Source organism: Mus caroli, chromosome 1, assembly GCF_900094665.2.
Source record: "Mus caroli chromosome 1, CAROLI_EIJ_v1.1, whole genome shotgun sequence".
In the NCBI taxonomy this organism is placed as follows: Eukaryota; Metazoa; Chordata; class Mammalia; order Rodentia; family Muridae; genus Mus; species Mus caroli.
Window position 1 is genome coordinate 155,905,274 of NC_034570.1, and position 17,016 is coordinate 155,922,289.

Sequence of the window (17,016 nt, forward strand, 5' to 3'; positions counted from 1 at the left end):
GCTCACAGTCAGCTATTGGATGGATCACAGGGCCCCCAATGGAGGAGCTCGAGAAAGTACCCAAGGAGCTAAAGGGGTCTGCAATCCTATAGATGGAACAACAATATGAACTAACCAGTACTTCCCCCCCCCTCCCAGCTCGTGTCTCTAGCTGCATATGAATCAGAAAATGGCCTAGTTGGCCATCAGTGGAAGAGAGGCCCATTGGTCGTGCAAACTTTATATGCCTCAGTACAGGGGAACGCCAAGGCCAAGAAGTGGGAGTGGAGAGGGGGGAGTGGGAGGGAGCGTGTGGGGGACTTTTGGGATAGCATTGGAAATGTAAATGAAATAAATACCCAATAAAAATAAATAAATAAATAAATAAATAAATAAAAAACATCTTAAGAGCTATCTTATGAATGGAATCGAAGTCTTAAGTCATTCTATACATTTCTCCAACCTGTGAGCCATTACAGAACCTGTCCAGGAGAGAAACCTTACAGATGTAACGAATGTGGCAAATCCCTTTCCACATCCTCAAATCTTAAAACACGTCAGAGAATTCCCACAGGGAATAAACCTTACAAATATAATTAATGTGGAAAGTCCTTTACCTGTAATGGAAGTTGCAGAACTCATCAAAGAATTCATACAGAAGAGAGATCTTACAATTGCAGTGAATGTGACAAACACTTTCCCTTTAAAAGACATCTTAGAAAATATCAGAAAACTCATACAAGAGAGAAAGCTGACAATGTAGTGAATGTGACAAATGTGTTATCCAGAAAGGCTATCTTAGAATTCACCAGAGAACTCAGACAGGAGAGAAACATTACAAGTGAAGTGAACGGTACAAACCCTTTACCAAGAAAGGCCATCTTAGAACTCATGAGGAATACATACGCAAGAGAAACCTTGTAAACGTAGTGAATGCAGAAATCCTTGAGTGTTGTCTCATCTCTTAGAATTTATCAGAGTACATACAACAGGGGATCCTTTTAAAAATGCCACATATGAGGACAATACCTGCATCTCAGTTCTAAGAATACATTTGGAAATTCATAGTGGGAAGACAAGTTTTCACAGGATATAATGTGACATGTGCTTTCTCTAAGCTTCAGGGTGTTGTTGTTGTACTTGAGGCTCCACACTAGAGAGTTGATATGTACATGAGAAACTTGTGAAATTGTTTAAGTAATGTTCAAATCTTAGAAAAATTTCAAGCATTTATGCTGAGGGAAACTGAAAATGTGTCCAGGTAGGAAACTATTCATCAAAACTGTTTGTTGTAAAACTTTCAATCCCAATACAGGGTTTCTACTCTGCCTTTGACCATTTAGTTCCTGGAAAAAAAGACACACGCAACCTTTATATTCACAATAAACCTTAAATAGCACAAGAGCAGGGCATACATCAACCCTCTATGCTATTAGAACCTACTTTCCAACCAATAACCTCGAGTTATTACTTACTATGCTTCATCTCGGCTGTTCTTAACTCCAGTTGGCCAACCCTCAGGGCCATGTTCTCTTGAACTCACCTAGCCCATGGCAGCTTCTCCTCTATTCACCTTCTCTCGTCCTAGTTCTCCTACAACCCCAAGCCAGGGAACCCTAAACCCCACCTATGTCTCTTCTTCCCAACTATTGGCTGTCAGCATCTTCATTTACCAATCAGAAATAACATGGGGGCAAGGCCACAGTGTCATTTGGGTCTACATATAGATTCTCTTGTCTCTGGGACAACCAGATCTTGGAGGACTCAATATGAGCATTAAATTACAAGCAGCATCAGGCCAACCCACCACCCTGTTGACCCTCAAATACTTGATACTGAAAGAAAAGAGAGGAGCCAAAAGAATATGTTATTATGTAACCGTTTCCAGAAGACTGAACTGATCCATTCTGAAGGGAAGCTGATGAGGCTGGAAATGACACCCCTGGACATTGCTTCAAGAATCCCTGAAACTGACAGGATTCTGTATACTTAAGTCAAATGAAGAAACTCAGACGAATTGTACCTCTTAAGAGAGGGTTATACAAACTGAGTCACCTAGTGGCTCTTTAGCCTGTAAATAGGACTACGGATATATACTGTGCTCTAGGAGCACAGTATTCCTAAGCTGTATCACATGCTGGATTCAAGTTTCTTATTAACAACTGCCTTTGAGTCCCTTGTGCTCTGATAAGCAACTCTTTCCCCATAGTCCTGTATGTAACTCTAATAAAGCTCACTGGTTCAAAAAAAGAGTAAGCATCCAGGCTGACCCAGTATCCCAGCTCTCCTGTTGAACACATGTGGAAGCATGATATGTGTTACCATGCCTAGCAGCCCTTTCCTTATGGACATCATTTCTCCATATAACTGCCATGATACAGTTGTCCCTACTCGATATCACCCAAAAGGGAAATGGCCTGTCTCAACATACATTGAGGTACACACTAATACATACCTTACTGTTTAGATCATCTTTGTGAACAGGATGGGGCCTGGAGAGTTGGCTTAGAGGTTAGGAGCACGTGTTACTCTTGCAGAGGTCCTGGGTTTGATTCCCAGCACCCATTTGACAACTCACACTGTCCCAAGGGACATGAGACCATCAAAGACATTTTTTTTAAGCTCTCATAAAGCCAGAGAGATAGCTTGGCAGTTAAGAGCACTTGATGCTCTTGCGGGGAACAGGGAGTTGAGTCTAAGCACCCACGTGACAACTCCTAACCATCTGTACCTCTAATACCAGGGCATCGAATATTCTGTTCTGATCTCCTTGGGCACCAGGCATGTGTGTGGTGCACATAAGTGCGGGTGAAACACTCATATAGATCATAAAATAAATATTTTTAGGGGAAAAGGGGAGTTTAGCAGACTGGTGAGATGGCTTAGCAATTAGACTCCTGTTACCAAGCCTGGTGATCTGAGTTCCGTCCCTGAAACCAACATATCTAGCCTAGGGAATTGACTCCCCAGAATTGCCCTATGACCTCAGCACATTGCCATATTGATCATACATGCACTTACACCAGTCCTTTGCATAAATAAATGTAACTTTAGATAAAGAAAGAGGAGAATTTAGAATTTGCGCATCTCTAATTTTCTAGCCCATTTCTTATTCTCTGTTATCATCTGCGACTATAGATCTATTTGTCACTTCTTAGATGTGTAAATGGACATTGTCAGGACTGGTTAACTGAATGTACTTAGAAGAATGGATACTTGGTTTCCTTTCTTGTTTTCTTAGCAGTTTCTGTTAATTTGGTTTGCTTGTTTTAAAACATAGTCTTATGTAGCACAGACCAGCTTGGAACTTACAATGTAGCTGAAGTGTGCCTTGAACATCCCATCCTCCTGTCTCTACCTACCAAGTACTGGAATTATAGGCAAATACCACATACTTGAAGGCCTTCTTGAGAGCTTATTTGAAGATTCTAGCAGGGGAATGTGGCTACTTTGTACCCTTGACTTAAGACTGATGGTCCTCTTCTACCAACCTAACCTGGAACTCTGGAAGAAGCTTGAGTGGAGCAGAGAGCAGGGAAAGAGACACCCGCCTAGCCAATCAGATCAGCCAAATCAATCCTGGTGATCAACAGATGTCACAGCCAGATCACTTTCATGCCTGTCCCCTGTGTCAGGTCCAAAGAAAACCCCCATTTCCCCAAACTCCAAAAGGCAGTCCTGGACTATGAGGGTTTCTGGGGGTTAGGTAAAAGCCATACCTCAGGAACCTGTGAACCTTTATCTCTGACAGAAGGGACAAATGGCCACCTGTGGTGCCTATCAGCATACCAAAAATCTTACTGGCCTCCAGGCTCCATCAGGGTCACAAGCACCTGCTATACATTTCAGAGGCCATGCTAGTATCCTGGCCCTTCTCACCCCTCTCCTACCTAAACTCTCTTCAGCTCATGGGAGTCCTTCTCCCCAGCCACCCATCCTCCTTATAGCCCTACTATTTCTCCCTGTTTCTCTCTGTGTTCCACTCCTGCTTCCATCATGGACAGGTCCAGCCTGCTGCCCATGTTCTGTCTCCTTTCTTTCCCCACTTTGGGCCCTTCCAGATGCCTCTGGCCATTCTCTCATATCTTCAATAAAAACTGTTTCCTTAATCAGACCATGGAACAGGCATGTGGTCAGTTTAAATACCCTGAGGCCTTAGCCCTGCTATCTTCCCTAAGCCTTGGTTCTTTGTTGGTATCGACTTGTTATTTTGGTCTTAGAAATTGAACCCAGGTCCACTTACATGCTAAACTCACTTTTTGCCACTGAGCCATATCCCCATTCCCAGATTTTATTCTTATTTTTAAAACACCTCTAGTCTCTAAAATATTCATTTTAGAGGTCTCTATACATTTTAAAGTTTGCTCATTAAACAGGCTAATGTTTCCCTTACTTCTTAAAAAATACAAAGAAATGTATGTGGTTTCTCTACTTTTCCTCAGATGGGCAGTTTCTGGTTGAAATTACCAGCCAGTTCCTTCCTGATGACTGGGAACCAAACCAAGATTAGCAGCCATGTTTCTGATTGTTTTCTCCTGTGTCACCTGTTCCAGGAATGTGGCATGCTCCGCCCTAAGACTCTGCCAGCAGCCAGCACTGCACTCCTTCTCCTCTTTGTATTTCTTCTTTTTGTTTTGTTCTGTTCTGAGACAAAAAAACAGAAGGAATCCCATAAAGACACAAACCCAGAAGCCATAATATACAAAACTTGCAGGGTAAATAAATATATATTTATTTGTATATGTATTTTATTGTAGGATATATATATGCACACACACACATATATATATTCATATGTATATATAGATATGTATATATATATATATGTATATATTCAGTTTAGAAGTCTCTGTAGGTGAATGTCTGTATATTAGCTGGGCAGTTGTGGTATACACATTTAATCCTAGCAGTCAAGAGCCAGAGGCACATGGATCTCTGAGTGCAAGACCAGCCTGATCTACAGAGCAAGTTCCAGGACAGCCTCTCTATGTAGAGAAACTCAGTCTTGAAAAACCAAATAAATAAGCAGATAATAAAATAAAATAAATAAATTTGAAAATAAAGCTGTTATGACATTGAGACACCCTCCAAAGGTTCCCTTGAGCTCATCTTTCTGTTAGCCATCTACAGCTGGCCATGTGGACAAGCCTACTCACCTCCATAGCCGCTGTGTAAGTGTGCACTCCCACCAGCAGTGGATAAGTGTTCCCCTACTCCACACCTCCATCAGCATGAACTGCCAGTGGCTTTGCTGATCTTGGTTCTTCTGAACAGTGTAAGTTGAAATCTTCACGTAGATGTGACTTGCATTTCCCTGGTGGCTGATGATGCTGAGCATTTCTTTAAGTGTTTTTCCAGCATTGGAGTCTCCTCTTTTGTGAGCTTTCTGTTTACATCTGTACATTTTATTAGGTTATCATTTGATTTCTTCATATCCAATGGGGTGTTTTTAGTTTTTTAAATAGATATTTTGGATGCTAGCCCTCTATTGTATATGTAATTAGTATAAATCTTTTCCCATTCTGGAGACTGCCACTTTGTCCAAATGACAGCATCCTTTGCCATGCGGAAGCTTTGCAGTTTCATGAAGTCCCATTTGTTGATCTTAGTGTCTGTGTTAACCGTGCTCTATTCAAAAAGTCATTTCCTGTGTCAGTGAGTTCAAGGCTATTCACTCTTCTATAAGATTCAGTGTGTCTGGTCTTATACAGGGTCTTTCATCCAGTTGGAGTTGAGTTCTGTGCAGGGTGATAAGGTTAGATCTATCTGCATTCTTCTCCATGCAGCTGTCTGGTTTAACCAGCACCATTTGTTGTAGATGCTCTCTTTTTTCCCAGTGTGTATTTCTGGATTTTTTATGAAAAATCAGGTGTTCATAGATATGTTGATTTATGTATGGGTCTTCAATTCTATTCCATTAATCAAGATGTCTGTTTTTATGCCAATATCATGCTGTTTTTCATACTGTAGCACTGTAGGACAATTTGAGTTTAGAGTTGGTGTTGATCCAACGGTTCTTTTATGATTCAGAATTGTTTTAGCTATCCTGTAGGGTTTTGGGTTTTGTTGTTGTTGTTGTTGTTTGGTGATGGTGTGGGTGTGTATGTGTATGTGTGTGTTATTGTGTGAAACTGGAAGTTATCCTTTCAAGATGTCTGAACTGTGTCTGAGCTTCTCTCTCCCACCTACTGGATTCTGTTGGTGAGGCTTGCCTCTGAGGTTCCTGTTCAAGTTTTTCATTTCCAGATTTCCCTCAGTTTGGGTTTTCTTATTGATTCTATTTCCACTTTCAGGTCTTGAACTGTTTTATTCATTTCCTTCTAATGTTTTTTTTTGTGTTTCCATAGATTTCTTTGGTGGAAGAATTGTGGTGGAGGTTTGATGGGGACTGCATTGAATCTGTAGATTGCTTTTGTTAGGATGGCCATTTTACTATGTTAATCCTGCCAATCTGTGAGCATGGGAGATCCCTCCATCTTCTGAGATCTTCAATTTCTTTCTTCAATGCCTCAAAGTTTTTATTATACAAGTTTTTCTCTTGCTTGAGTAGTGTTACCCCAAGATATCATTTGTGTGTGTGTGCGCGCGTGCAAAAGTGTTTCTTTGATTTCTTTCTCAGCTCATTTGTCATTTGTACATAGAAGGTCTACTGATTTTTGTGAGTTAACTTTTAATCCTGCTACTTTGCTAAAAGTGTTTATCAGCTATAGGAGTTCCCTGGTGAATTATTAGGGTATCTTATGTGTAACATCATGTCAACTGCAAATAACAGTACTTTGACTTCTTCCTTTCCAATTTGTATCCCCTTGATCTCCTTCATTTGTCTTATTGCTCTAGTTAAGATATCAAGTACTCTACTGAATAGGTACATAAAGAGTGGGCAACTTGTTCCTGAGTGTAGTGGAATTGCTTTGAGTCTCTCCATTTAAGTTGATGTATCATATCATAAAATCTACTTTAAGGTCTTTAGATTGTACTTCAGCTATATTATATTTCTCAGAGCCTATTATAGTAAGGTTGCTGGGCTCTGGTAGATATATATTATCCTAACTATTCTTGATTGTGGTTTTATGCTATCATCTAAGCATCTGGATTTCCGATGATAGTAGTTCTGGGTACTCATATCTGGTCTTGTCTCTTTAGGGTGGGTGTTTTGTTCTTTGGTTTCTGTTGGCCTCTCTGGTTCTTAGGAGGGTGTGGTGGCTGTGAGCTGCTTGGTAGGGACTGCAACTGGGTTCTTGCTAGCTGTGGCCACTAGGGGTTCCTGGTAAAGTGTGTTTCTAGGTATTAGGAATTGTAACTTAGGAATGGGGATGAGCTAGAAGGAAGGGATGGGGGTGGGGCTGGCACAGGGAGAAGAAAACAGTACACTTCCACCAGGATCTGCTTAGTCCCCTGGGATGGGGGCAGAGAGTGAGGAAAGGCCACTGCAGGTGTTCTGTTACAGAGCTGAGGATGAGACTGGGGGATTGGAAGCAGAGAGGGAGAGGAGGGAGGGGGTGAGACTTGGGGGTTGGATTTGGAGGAGAAGAGGGAAGGATGAAGAGTCTCAGAAGATTCCCACCTGTGTGGCAGGTGGGTTAATGCCTGCTGGACATGAAGGCTCTGTTGGGTGTTTGGGTTTGGTTTGGGTTTAGGTTTGGTTTTTGAGGAAGGGTCTTCTTCTGCAGCCAGGCTGGTTGGGAACTCAGTGATGATCCTCCTGCCTCAGTCACCACCACTCACCACCACTGGAATGCTGTGATTGCAGTCCTAGCCCTCTAGGCTCACCTAGAACTTTGTTTAACCTCACTGGAGTCTGAGCATCTGCTGTCCACCCCTGAAGGAAGATCTTAGTCAAGACTAATTTGCTTAGAGCCAACTGGCAGCAAAAGGAAGTGCCAGCATAGCCTCCCACTTACAACTTAGGCTTTTCATCGCTCCAACTGTCACCTACCCTTCAGAGCTTTCTCACTCTCTGTTTGACATTAAACCTTAATTTACTTAACCTCTTGCCTATAGATAATGACCTGATACTCCCACACAAGCATGTGCCCACGAAAACTCAACATCTGTGTTTACTTTTTATAAGGGACAAAAGATAACAGGCCCAAAGAGGACGAAGAACAGGGAAACAAAAGGAAATGGAATCTGGCTAGACTGACAGAGGCTACTCCCTGGCGGGGTTTCCCTTTTCCTGGAAGTAGACGGGTCCATGGCTGTCCTCCATAGCCTACTCTTTTGTGTAGCTGTTCAGGATTGGGTGGAAATCCAGTCACAGTTTTCCTTTCATATCGAAAAATAATCCTACAGGCAGAGGCAAACAGATGTCTATGAGTTAGAAGCCAGCCTGGTGTTCACAGTGCGTTGCAGGCTGGGGGAATATGTAATGAGACCCTCTCTCAAAAAAAATGAAGGAGATTGACAGGGAGGGAGGGAAAAGTGATCCCTTTCCGGTTGTCAACCACTCTAGCTCTGCCAGGACTCGGTCATTTATTTAAGTAAATGACCATCCAAGAGTTAGAACAAAACCACTGGAGAAAAACAAATGGGAAAGAGAACAAACGCATCTGTTAGATTCCCTCCATTCCCAACTTTTCTTTCCAGAAGACCTACTTGGGGAGACAGCTTCCTGGTGCTGAAAAATCCTGACCATTGTCCTTGAACATGAGTGCTCGAAGGCAGGAATTACAAGACAGGGCAATCGTCAAGATAGCTGCTCACTTACCAGACCTCATCGTCTACGGAGATTTCTCTCCGGAACGGCCGTCAGTGAAATGTTTTGATGGAGTTCTGATGTTTGTTGACATTTCAGGCAAGTGACCAAGAGATTCTTGTTTAATGCTGGGGAGCAGCAGCTCACATCAGAGGTCACATGCAGGTTGTGATGGAGGTAGGGACACCATTTTCAACGCCCTCCCCCCCACCCCCAGGCGGTTAGAGCAGCAGAACAGCTCATCTCACTGTGCACACAGGAAAAAGAGAATGACCTCTGGCCCCAGATATCTCTCATCTTCCCTTCCCCCAGCTTTCAGTCACAGGCATGTCTTTGAGGCACTTCTGGCTCCAGTGTCCCTGTCCCAACTTCATAGCCTGGTCTCCCAAGTCCCACACATATCTGCAACAAACTAACTCAAGAGATGAACTGCTCCTGTCTGCACACTAATACTAAACCTGTCTCTTCAGAAACATTGGGGAAGTGTGTGGCCTTTAAACCACGGAACAAAACCTTCTATTTCCAACCCTATGCCATTATCACTGTTTACACTGGGAGCCTAGAAGGAAGAGATGGCCTTTCCCGACCCCAGCCTACTAAATTCCGCATGCACGGCTACTGTCTGGCCACACACTAAGGTCATTTGAAACTCTGCCACTTTTAGTGGATCCCACTACGGGGCCAGTGAGCCCTCTGCTGGCTGTGCTTGACTCGAAGGAAACCAGCTGCAGTTTCTTACAGGTTTTACTGCAATGACTGAGAAGTTCAGCACGGCCATGTACATGGACCGAGGAGCCGAACAGCTCGTGGAGATCCTCAACTACTACATAAGTGCCATAGTGGAGAGTGAGTATCCTCGGGGGTCGCTGGACAGTAGTCAGACTGTTTGTATTTGTACAGTCACCTACCGTTCTCCATACTCACCAGGAAGTCCACACACACACACACACACACACACACACACGAACACACACACACAGGCACAGGCATACACACTCATAGGCACACACACAAACACACACACACAGGCATACACACTCATAGGCACACACACAAACACACACACTCACACACGCACAGGCACAGGCATACACACTCATAGGCACACACACATACACACACACACAGGCACAGGCATACACACTCATAGGCACACACACAAACACACACACATACACACACACACAGGCACAGGCATACACACTCATAGGCACACACACAAACACACACACAAACACACACACACAGGCACAGGCATACACACTCATAGGCCATAGGCACACACACACACACACACACACACACACACGTATGCCTCCTTCTGATTAGCGGTTTGTTTGTTTTTGTCAACTTGACACAAGCTAGAGGCATCTGGGAAGAAGGAACTTTGAAAACAAAAAACAAAACAAACAAACAAACAAAAACCCACCTTCATCGGAGCTGGAGAGGTGACTTAGCGGCTAAGAGCACTGACTGCTTTTCCTAGCAGTCCTGAGTTCAATTCCCAGCAACCACATACATGGTGGCTCACAACCATCTGTAATGGGATCCAGTGCCTTCTTCTGGTGTGTCTGAAGACCGCAACAGTGTACTCATATATATAAAATAAGTATAAGTAAATCTTGAAAAGAGAAGAAAAGAAAAGGAAAAGGAAAAGGAAAAAAGAAAAGAAAAGAACACCTTATCAGGTTGGCCTGTTGGCAAGTCTGTGGTGCATCTTCTTGACTGATAGTTGATGTGGGAGCTTCCAGCCCACTGTGGGTGATACCACTCCTAGGCAGGTAGCACTGGGTCATATGGAAAAAGGCAGTCTGGATGAGCCATGGGTGCAATCCAATACACAGCACTTCTCCATGCTCTCTACTTAAATGGCTGCCTCCACGTTCCTGCTTCACTCTTGCCCCGAACTCCCTTCATAATGAACTGACAGATACAAGCTAAAACAAGCTCTTTCCTCTCACAGGTGTAGATGGGGTTTATTGCAGCAAGAAAAAGCTAACCAAGATGGTCATCAGCACTTTTAATATGCTACAAATCAGTTAAAGAATATGATTAAGCCGGGCGTGGTGGCACACGCCTTTAATCCCAGCACTCAGGAGGCAGAGGCAGGTGGATTTCTGAGTTCGAGGCCAGCCTGGTCTACAAAGTGAGTTCCAGGACAGCCAGGGCTACACAGAGAAACCCTGTCTCGAAAAACCAAAAAAAAAAAAAAAAANAANATGATTAAGCCTTATTAGTAAGACTACATGAGAGAAAGAATGTTTTGTGTTAAAGACCTGAGTTTATAACCCAGGCTGGCTTGGAACTTATATAAATATGACCTTGAAGTGTTTTTTAAAAAATCTTCTTGCCTTAGCCTGCCAATACTGAGATTATAGAAATGAGCTACCATACCTAGGTTGATGTTCTTTAAAGTTTTATTTATTAATATTTATTCTGTGTATGGGTGTTGTGCCTGCATATTTGTCTGTGCACAGATGCATGCCTGGTATATACAGAAGACAAAAGAAGATATCAGATTCCCTGGATCTGTACTTATATAGATGGCTGTGAGCTGCCACATGGATGCTAGGAATCAAACCCGGTCCTCCGGGAAATCAGCCAGATTTTTTGTTTGCTTGGGGTTTGTTTGTTTGTTTTGTTGGTTATTTTGAGACAAGATTTCTCTGTGTAGCCCTAACTGTCCTGGAACTCACCCTGTAAACTAGTCTGGCCTCCAACTCACAGAGATCTGCCTGTCCCTGCTTCCTGAGTGCTGACATCAAAGGCATGCACCACCACCACCAGGCTCAGCCAGAGCTCTTAACCACTGAGCCATCTCTCTAACCCTAGGCTAATGCACGATAATGTAGAAATAAAATCTATGACCCCTAAGACTTAGTAAACAGAGGCAGAAAGAACATAACGTTACTTAAGTTACATAGTGACTTCCAACTAGTCTTAAGTTGTGAGACTGTTTCAACCCCCATCCCAAAAACATAGTGGTAGAGTACTATCCCAGAATGCAACAGAAAAGCTGGCCTATAGAGAGCATTCTTGTACACTGGGAAGAAGGCAAGCATCCTTGGGTCTTGGGAAACTCTGCCCTCCTGTTTCCTGGCTTGTTTGATTTTTGTTTTGTTTATTTATTTGTTTTCTTAGAGCACAGATTTGGTTGTGATGTTCACTGGCCTACACAGAAGTAATGAGATATCATGTTTGATAGACGTGTATTTTCTAAATTGCTATTCTTACTATCCTGTTTCTTCTCCTCTTCCTCCTCCTCCCTCCTCTTTTTCTCCTCTTTCTTCCTCTCCTCCCCACCCCCACCCCCTGCCGCAAGACAGGGTCTAGGATTTAGCTATGTAGCCCAATCTGGCTTCAAACTCACAGTAATTAATCCTTCTCTCTCAGCTTTCCAAGTCCCAGGACTACAGGCATGTGCAACCATGCTAGCAACCCTGCTTCTATTTTACCAATGAGTAATGTTCACTAAAGAATCAGTCTGACTTAACTTTTCTTTATTTCTTCTTCTTCTTCTTCTTTTTTTAGAAGTGCTGATTTTTGGAGGAGACATCCTAAAATTTGCAGGTATGGAAGCTATCTGAGATGGGGAGGGTAGAAAGGAAGAACCAAGTAGTCTGTCCCATTACAAAGGAGGCACCCCAGGGAGTCGTGGTCAGGGAATGGGTTGAGAAATGTTTGAAGCAGCACAAGCTTGTGCAATGTTCATGCAAAACACCCCGATCTCCAGGGTAGGGCCAAAGTCCCCAGAGCGTCTCTCTTAAAGGTGATGCCTTGCTGGCCCTGTGGAAAGTGGAACGAAAGCAACTGAAGAACATCATCACGGTGGTGATTAAGTGCAGCCTGGAGATCCATGGCTTGTTTGAAGCCAAGGAGGCTGAAGAAGGCCTGGACATTCGAGTTAAGATCGGTAAGTATTGGTAAGAGCCGGTCACAATGGTGTATGCGTATAATCTCAACTCTTGGGAGCCTGAGGCAGGAGGATAGCTGAGAGTTTGAGGCCAGCCAGGGTGACATAACGAGACAGCCTCAAAAAAATACACAAAAGATTTGTGAAAGAACAGATGCTACAGTAGTTGGGGTCTGGGTCCTCATGCCTAGAACATGCTGGCTTGGCCCTACCATGATGCTTTGGAACTGGGCTAACCAGAATATAATTTTTTGCTCACTCACTGACCATTTGAGAGAATTGGAGATGATCATGACGTCTATAAAGTAGGCTATTATAAAAGTAAAGTAGACTAGATGTGGTAGGACACATGCCTATAGATGCCTATAGTCATATCACTCAAAGCATACAGGAAACTATTGTGAGCTTGAGGACAGCCCAGGCTGTACAGGGAACCTTGTCTCAAGAAATGACTACTTCTGGGCTTAGAGATATAACTCAATTTGCAGAGTGCTTGCCTACCATGCAGAATACCTTGGGTTTCAAGAACCACATGAACCAGGTATGGTGGCAATGCTTATAATCTTCGCACTCAGAAAGAGGAGGCAGGAGGAGAAGTATAAGATTACCAGGGGTGTAGCTCCGTTGCAATAGTACAATGATGTGCGATTTCCTGAGTTCCGTTCCTGGTGTTTTATAAACCAGGCGTGATGGTACATGCCTTTAATCTTAACATTTGGGTGGTAGAAACAGGAGGATAAGAAGTTCAAAGTTCCTTTGACTTTTCACAAGTTCAAGGCCATCTTGGACTATATGAGGTCTTGTATCAGTAATAACAAGGAGGAAGAGATTATCCTCATCTTTGTATAGAGTTTGCTGATAGCCCAAGCCACATAAGGTTTGTCTGGTGTGTGGCACAGAACAAGACCTGAATAAAGGAATTGCTGTCACTGTTATATCTTGTTGCTTGTCAAGGTTGTATAGCATTAAGTACAATAGAAAGTCGTTTGCCATTACACAGATTCAGCAATGCCATAAGACTGGTTATCTGATACTTCATAAGAATACTATACAGAGGCTGGAGAAGTAGCTCATTTGGTTAAAAGTATTGGTGGCTCTTGCAGAGGACCCAGGTTCAGTTCCCACCACCCCCCAGGCACCTCACAGCCATCTAAAACTTCAGTTCCAGAGAATCTAATGGCCCCCTCTGACCACCAACAGCACCAGGTGTGCACACAGTTTACATACATAATTGTAGGCAGAACCTTCTTTCGAATAAAACAATCTTTTTGTAAAAAGGAATGATAAACAGTTAAACAAGCTGTGCCTGCAGCATAGCTCAGTGTCTATAACTGGGCTTGTTGAGGGTGTTCTCCCAACACAGTAACAGCCACACTCGGCTCCGTACTGCACAAAGACTTTTCGTGCTTTCTGTTGTTCTCATCTCATCATGGCACCAGAATTCAGGGAACGTGGTACCCATGAGAAACACAGTTCTGAGAGGTGTGGATGGTATAACAGCTAGAGCTGTGGGCGGTGCCGCTGGAGACCGAAATGTATGGATGTAGAAATCTCAAACATGGAGACCAGCAAGATGGCTGAGTCAGTAAAAATACTCTACATAAAAGTGGAAGAGAACAAATTCTACAAAGTTGTTCTCTGACCTCATTGTACATGGGCAATGGTGTGACTCTCTCTCTCTCTCTCTCTCTCTCTCTCTCTCTCTCTCACACACACACACACACACATACAGACACACTCACACTAATGATAATTTTTTTTTAAATCACAAATATCAGAACTAATGGGATCATCATAGGATCATAGGATCAGAACCTATGATGATAGGTTATCCAATTGATTATTTCTCTTTATTTAACTGTTGTCTTAGATAATCTATCTTTTTATGCTGATTTTCAAATTTTCCAAATAAATATATTCTTTATAAGACCAGTCAATACAACAGTGAATGTGATTTTTGTTTGTTTGTTTTTGTTTTTATTTTTATTATAGTGCACCAAACTTAAGTAGGCCCCAAGGCTTTAGCATAACTGACTTCATGATGGAAGTACCATTCTGGCTGTAAAACTTGGCATGTACACACAGCACCACCTGCCAAAACTAAAACAAAGACCTAATCCATCGAAGTCCATAGAGTTCTGGGGGAGTCTCTAAATGTCCTAACCTTGTTTTTTAGCTTCCGTAGTTCTGCTCCCAGCTAACTGTTCTTGTTAACTGAAGTGTGTCAACCCAAAACGTGGTTGTTGTGCTTAGAAGCTCATCCTGAGAAAGGCTCAGGGCTACACTGGGATTCTGAACACCCAGTGTAGTTGCTGGCCAGCTAATAAAGACTTTCTGTTGGCTTAAATCCATGTTCGAGCAGTCTTCTCTGGTGAATTCCCCGCAACATTTTTTTTTCCCAACTTCACTCAGAGAAACTAATGTGGTATACTCCTTGGAATGAAAACAATCCTGGCTGGGCATGGTGGGTACATGTCTGTAATCCCAGCGGGTGGGAGGTAAAAGCAGGAGGACATGAAAGGTCACGCTCTGCTACTTACTGAATCAGAGGCCAGCCTGGACTATGTGAAACCCTGTCAAAAAAAAAAAAAAAAAGATGATAGTAACCCAAACCCTCGTGTGCATTGTGAGGGGGCTAGTAGAGAGGTTTGCATTGTCATCGTTCCTCTTTCTCTATAGTAAGCTACGTAGTGTTGTGTTTTAGACGGAAACAAATATATATATATATATTACCAGGAAGACAACATGGACAAATGAGCATAGTTGGCTGCAGAGGGGGGCGGGGTGTTAGTGGAGTGGGGGTGGGAATGTACTCCTATAATGTCAGCACTTGGAAGAGTAAGGCTGGAAAATTGGTGGGAGTTTGAGGCCCAGCCAAGACTACAGTCACAAACAGAATCGGCACAAAGATCAAAGATGAAAAACAAACTTATACTTTTTGTATGTGTGTATATATGTGTGTGTGTGTGTGTATGTATATATATGTGTATACAATTTTCATATGCATGTCATATCTTACAGCATCTCTGTACTATTATTCAGTTGCCAAAAGCTTCATTTCTCAATTTGAAAACAAATGAGAAGAAGCCAGGCATGGAAGCCCATGACTTTAATTCCAGCACTCAGGAGGCAGATGGATCTCTGTTAGTTCCAGGCCAGCCTGGACTACTGAATGAGTTCCAGGACAGCCAGGGCTGTACAGAAAAAACCTGTCTCAAAACATCCCCCATCCCCAAAAGGTGAAAATTAGGATTTGTGCTCTCTAGCTTTAAAAGACGGGGCCTCTGGAACGGCTGGGACCCCGTAGAGGCATTTCTGATTTCTATGTAAAGTTTTAAAAGTGAGATTTTGCTTAGAGGTTGTGTAGCCACATCTGATTTTTTCCAAGATCCAGTACTTCTGGGAAATACCCCAGAACATGTTGTGTAAACCCATTGCTTGCTTCCTTCAGGGCTGGCTGCTGGCCACATCACCATGTTGGTCTTTGGGGATGAAACACGGAACTACTTCCTGGTGATTGGCCAGGCGGTGGATGATGTCCGCCTTGCTCAGAACATGGCTCAGATGAACGACGTTATTTTGTCACCAAACTGCTGGCAGCTCTGTGATCGGAGCATGATTGAAATTGAGAGGATTCCAGATCAGAGAGCAGTTAAGGTGAGCGTGCACTGTGTCTGCTACCAGTGTGTGCCAGCAGGCTGTCTCCACAGAGTCAGGGTTAGCCTAAGGACATGGCCTGTGGGAGGAGCCAGGGCTGCTGAGCCCAAGAAACACATGTTCCTCCCAACCCTCCACTGAGGGTAAATGAAGCTATGGGGTGACCTAGGGGCAGCTGGGAGTTGTAGTATCTGATCCTCATTTGTTTGTTTGTTTGTTTGATTGATTTTTATTGAGTCAGGGGTCTCATGTAGGTCAAGCTAACCTTGAACTCATTGTCCTTAAATTACTGATCCTCCTGCCTCCACCTCCCGACTGCTGGAATTTCATTGTGTGCCCTGTGAATGGTAGCACTTGTTTTCTCTACCAACAACCTCCTAACACCCACCGGTGGACTGTCAGCTATTTGCCAGACATACCCCCATCTGTTTTTGCCTGTTGCTTCCTCGTTGTTGGACTAAATTTCTGCATTTTTAGAGGCAGGAATACCAGAGGATGTGCCAGACTCATGTATTGTATTACAGAATTCACAATTTACCTAAGAATATTTTAGGCATTAACTTTTTGTTTTTAACACGTGTAAGAAGGAAATGGGGTGAGAATCCCTCCTGAGAAGCCGGCACCCATGTTCTGAGTGTGTAGTGTCCTTTCTCTAAGTGCCCCCCTCTCTCTAATGTCCATGCGTGAATGGATAATGCCCTCCAACTCTGTATCCAAGTCTGCAGAAAGAAAAGAAAGAAAGAAAGAAAGAAAGAAAGAAAGAAAGAAAGAA

The 17,016-nt window shown here is 43.1% G+C and overlaps 1 protein-coding gene and 1 long non-coding RNA gene across 5 annotated transcripts in view; one reads left to right on the forward strand and one right to left on the reverse strand.

Annotated features, from left to right (window-relative positions):
* The window catches only part of LOC115031505, an 11,406-nt gene extending 2,527 nt beyond the window's left edge, over positions 1-8,879 (reverse strand). The window contains exons 1-2 of the long non-coding RNA XR_003837132.1: positions 8,687-8,879; positions 4,447-4,623 (exon numbers count right to left, since the gene is read on the reverse strand). This is a non-coding gene — a long non-coding RNA (uncharacterized LOC115031505). The remainder of the gene's footprint in view (positions 1-4,446; positions 4,624-8,686) is intronic.
* The window catches only part of Adcy10 (adenylate cyclase 10), an 88,365-nt gene that overhangs the window by 10,835 nt on the left and 60,514 nt on the right, over positions 1-17,016 (forward strand). For 3 of the 4 annotated variants that reach the window (XM_021150515.2, XM_029479259.1, XM_021150591.2), the window contains 5 exons: positions 8,566-8,773; positions 9,416-9,520; positions 12,206-12,244; positions 12,444-12,587; positions 16,039-16,244. In XM_021150515.2, coding sequence (XP_021006174.1) covers positions 8,626-8,773; positions 9,416-9,520; positions 12,206-12,244; positions 12,444-12,587; positions 16,039-16,244 — 642 coding nt within the window. In that variant the 5' untranslated portion in view covers positions 8,566-8,625. The remainder of the gene's footprint in view (positions 1-8,565; positions 8,774-9,415; positions 9,521-12,205; positions 12,245-12,443; positions 12,588-16,038; positions 16,245-17,016) is intronic. The other variant, XM_021150669.2, reaches the window with a different exon arrangement.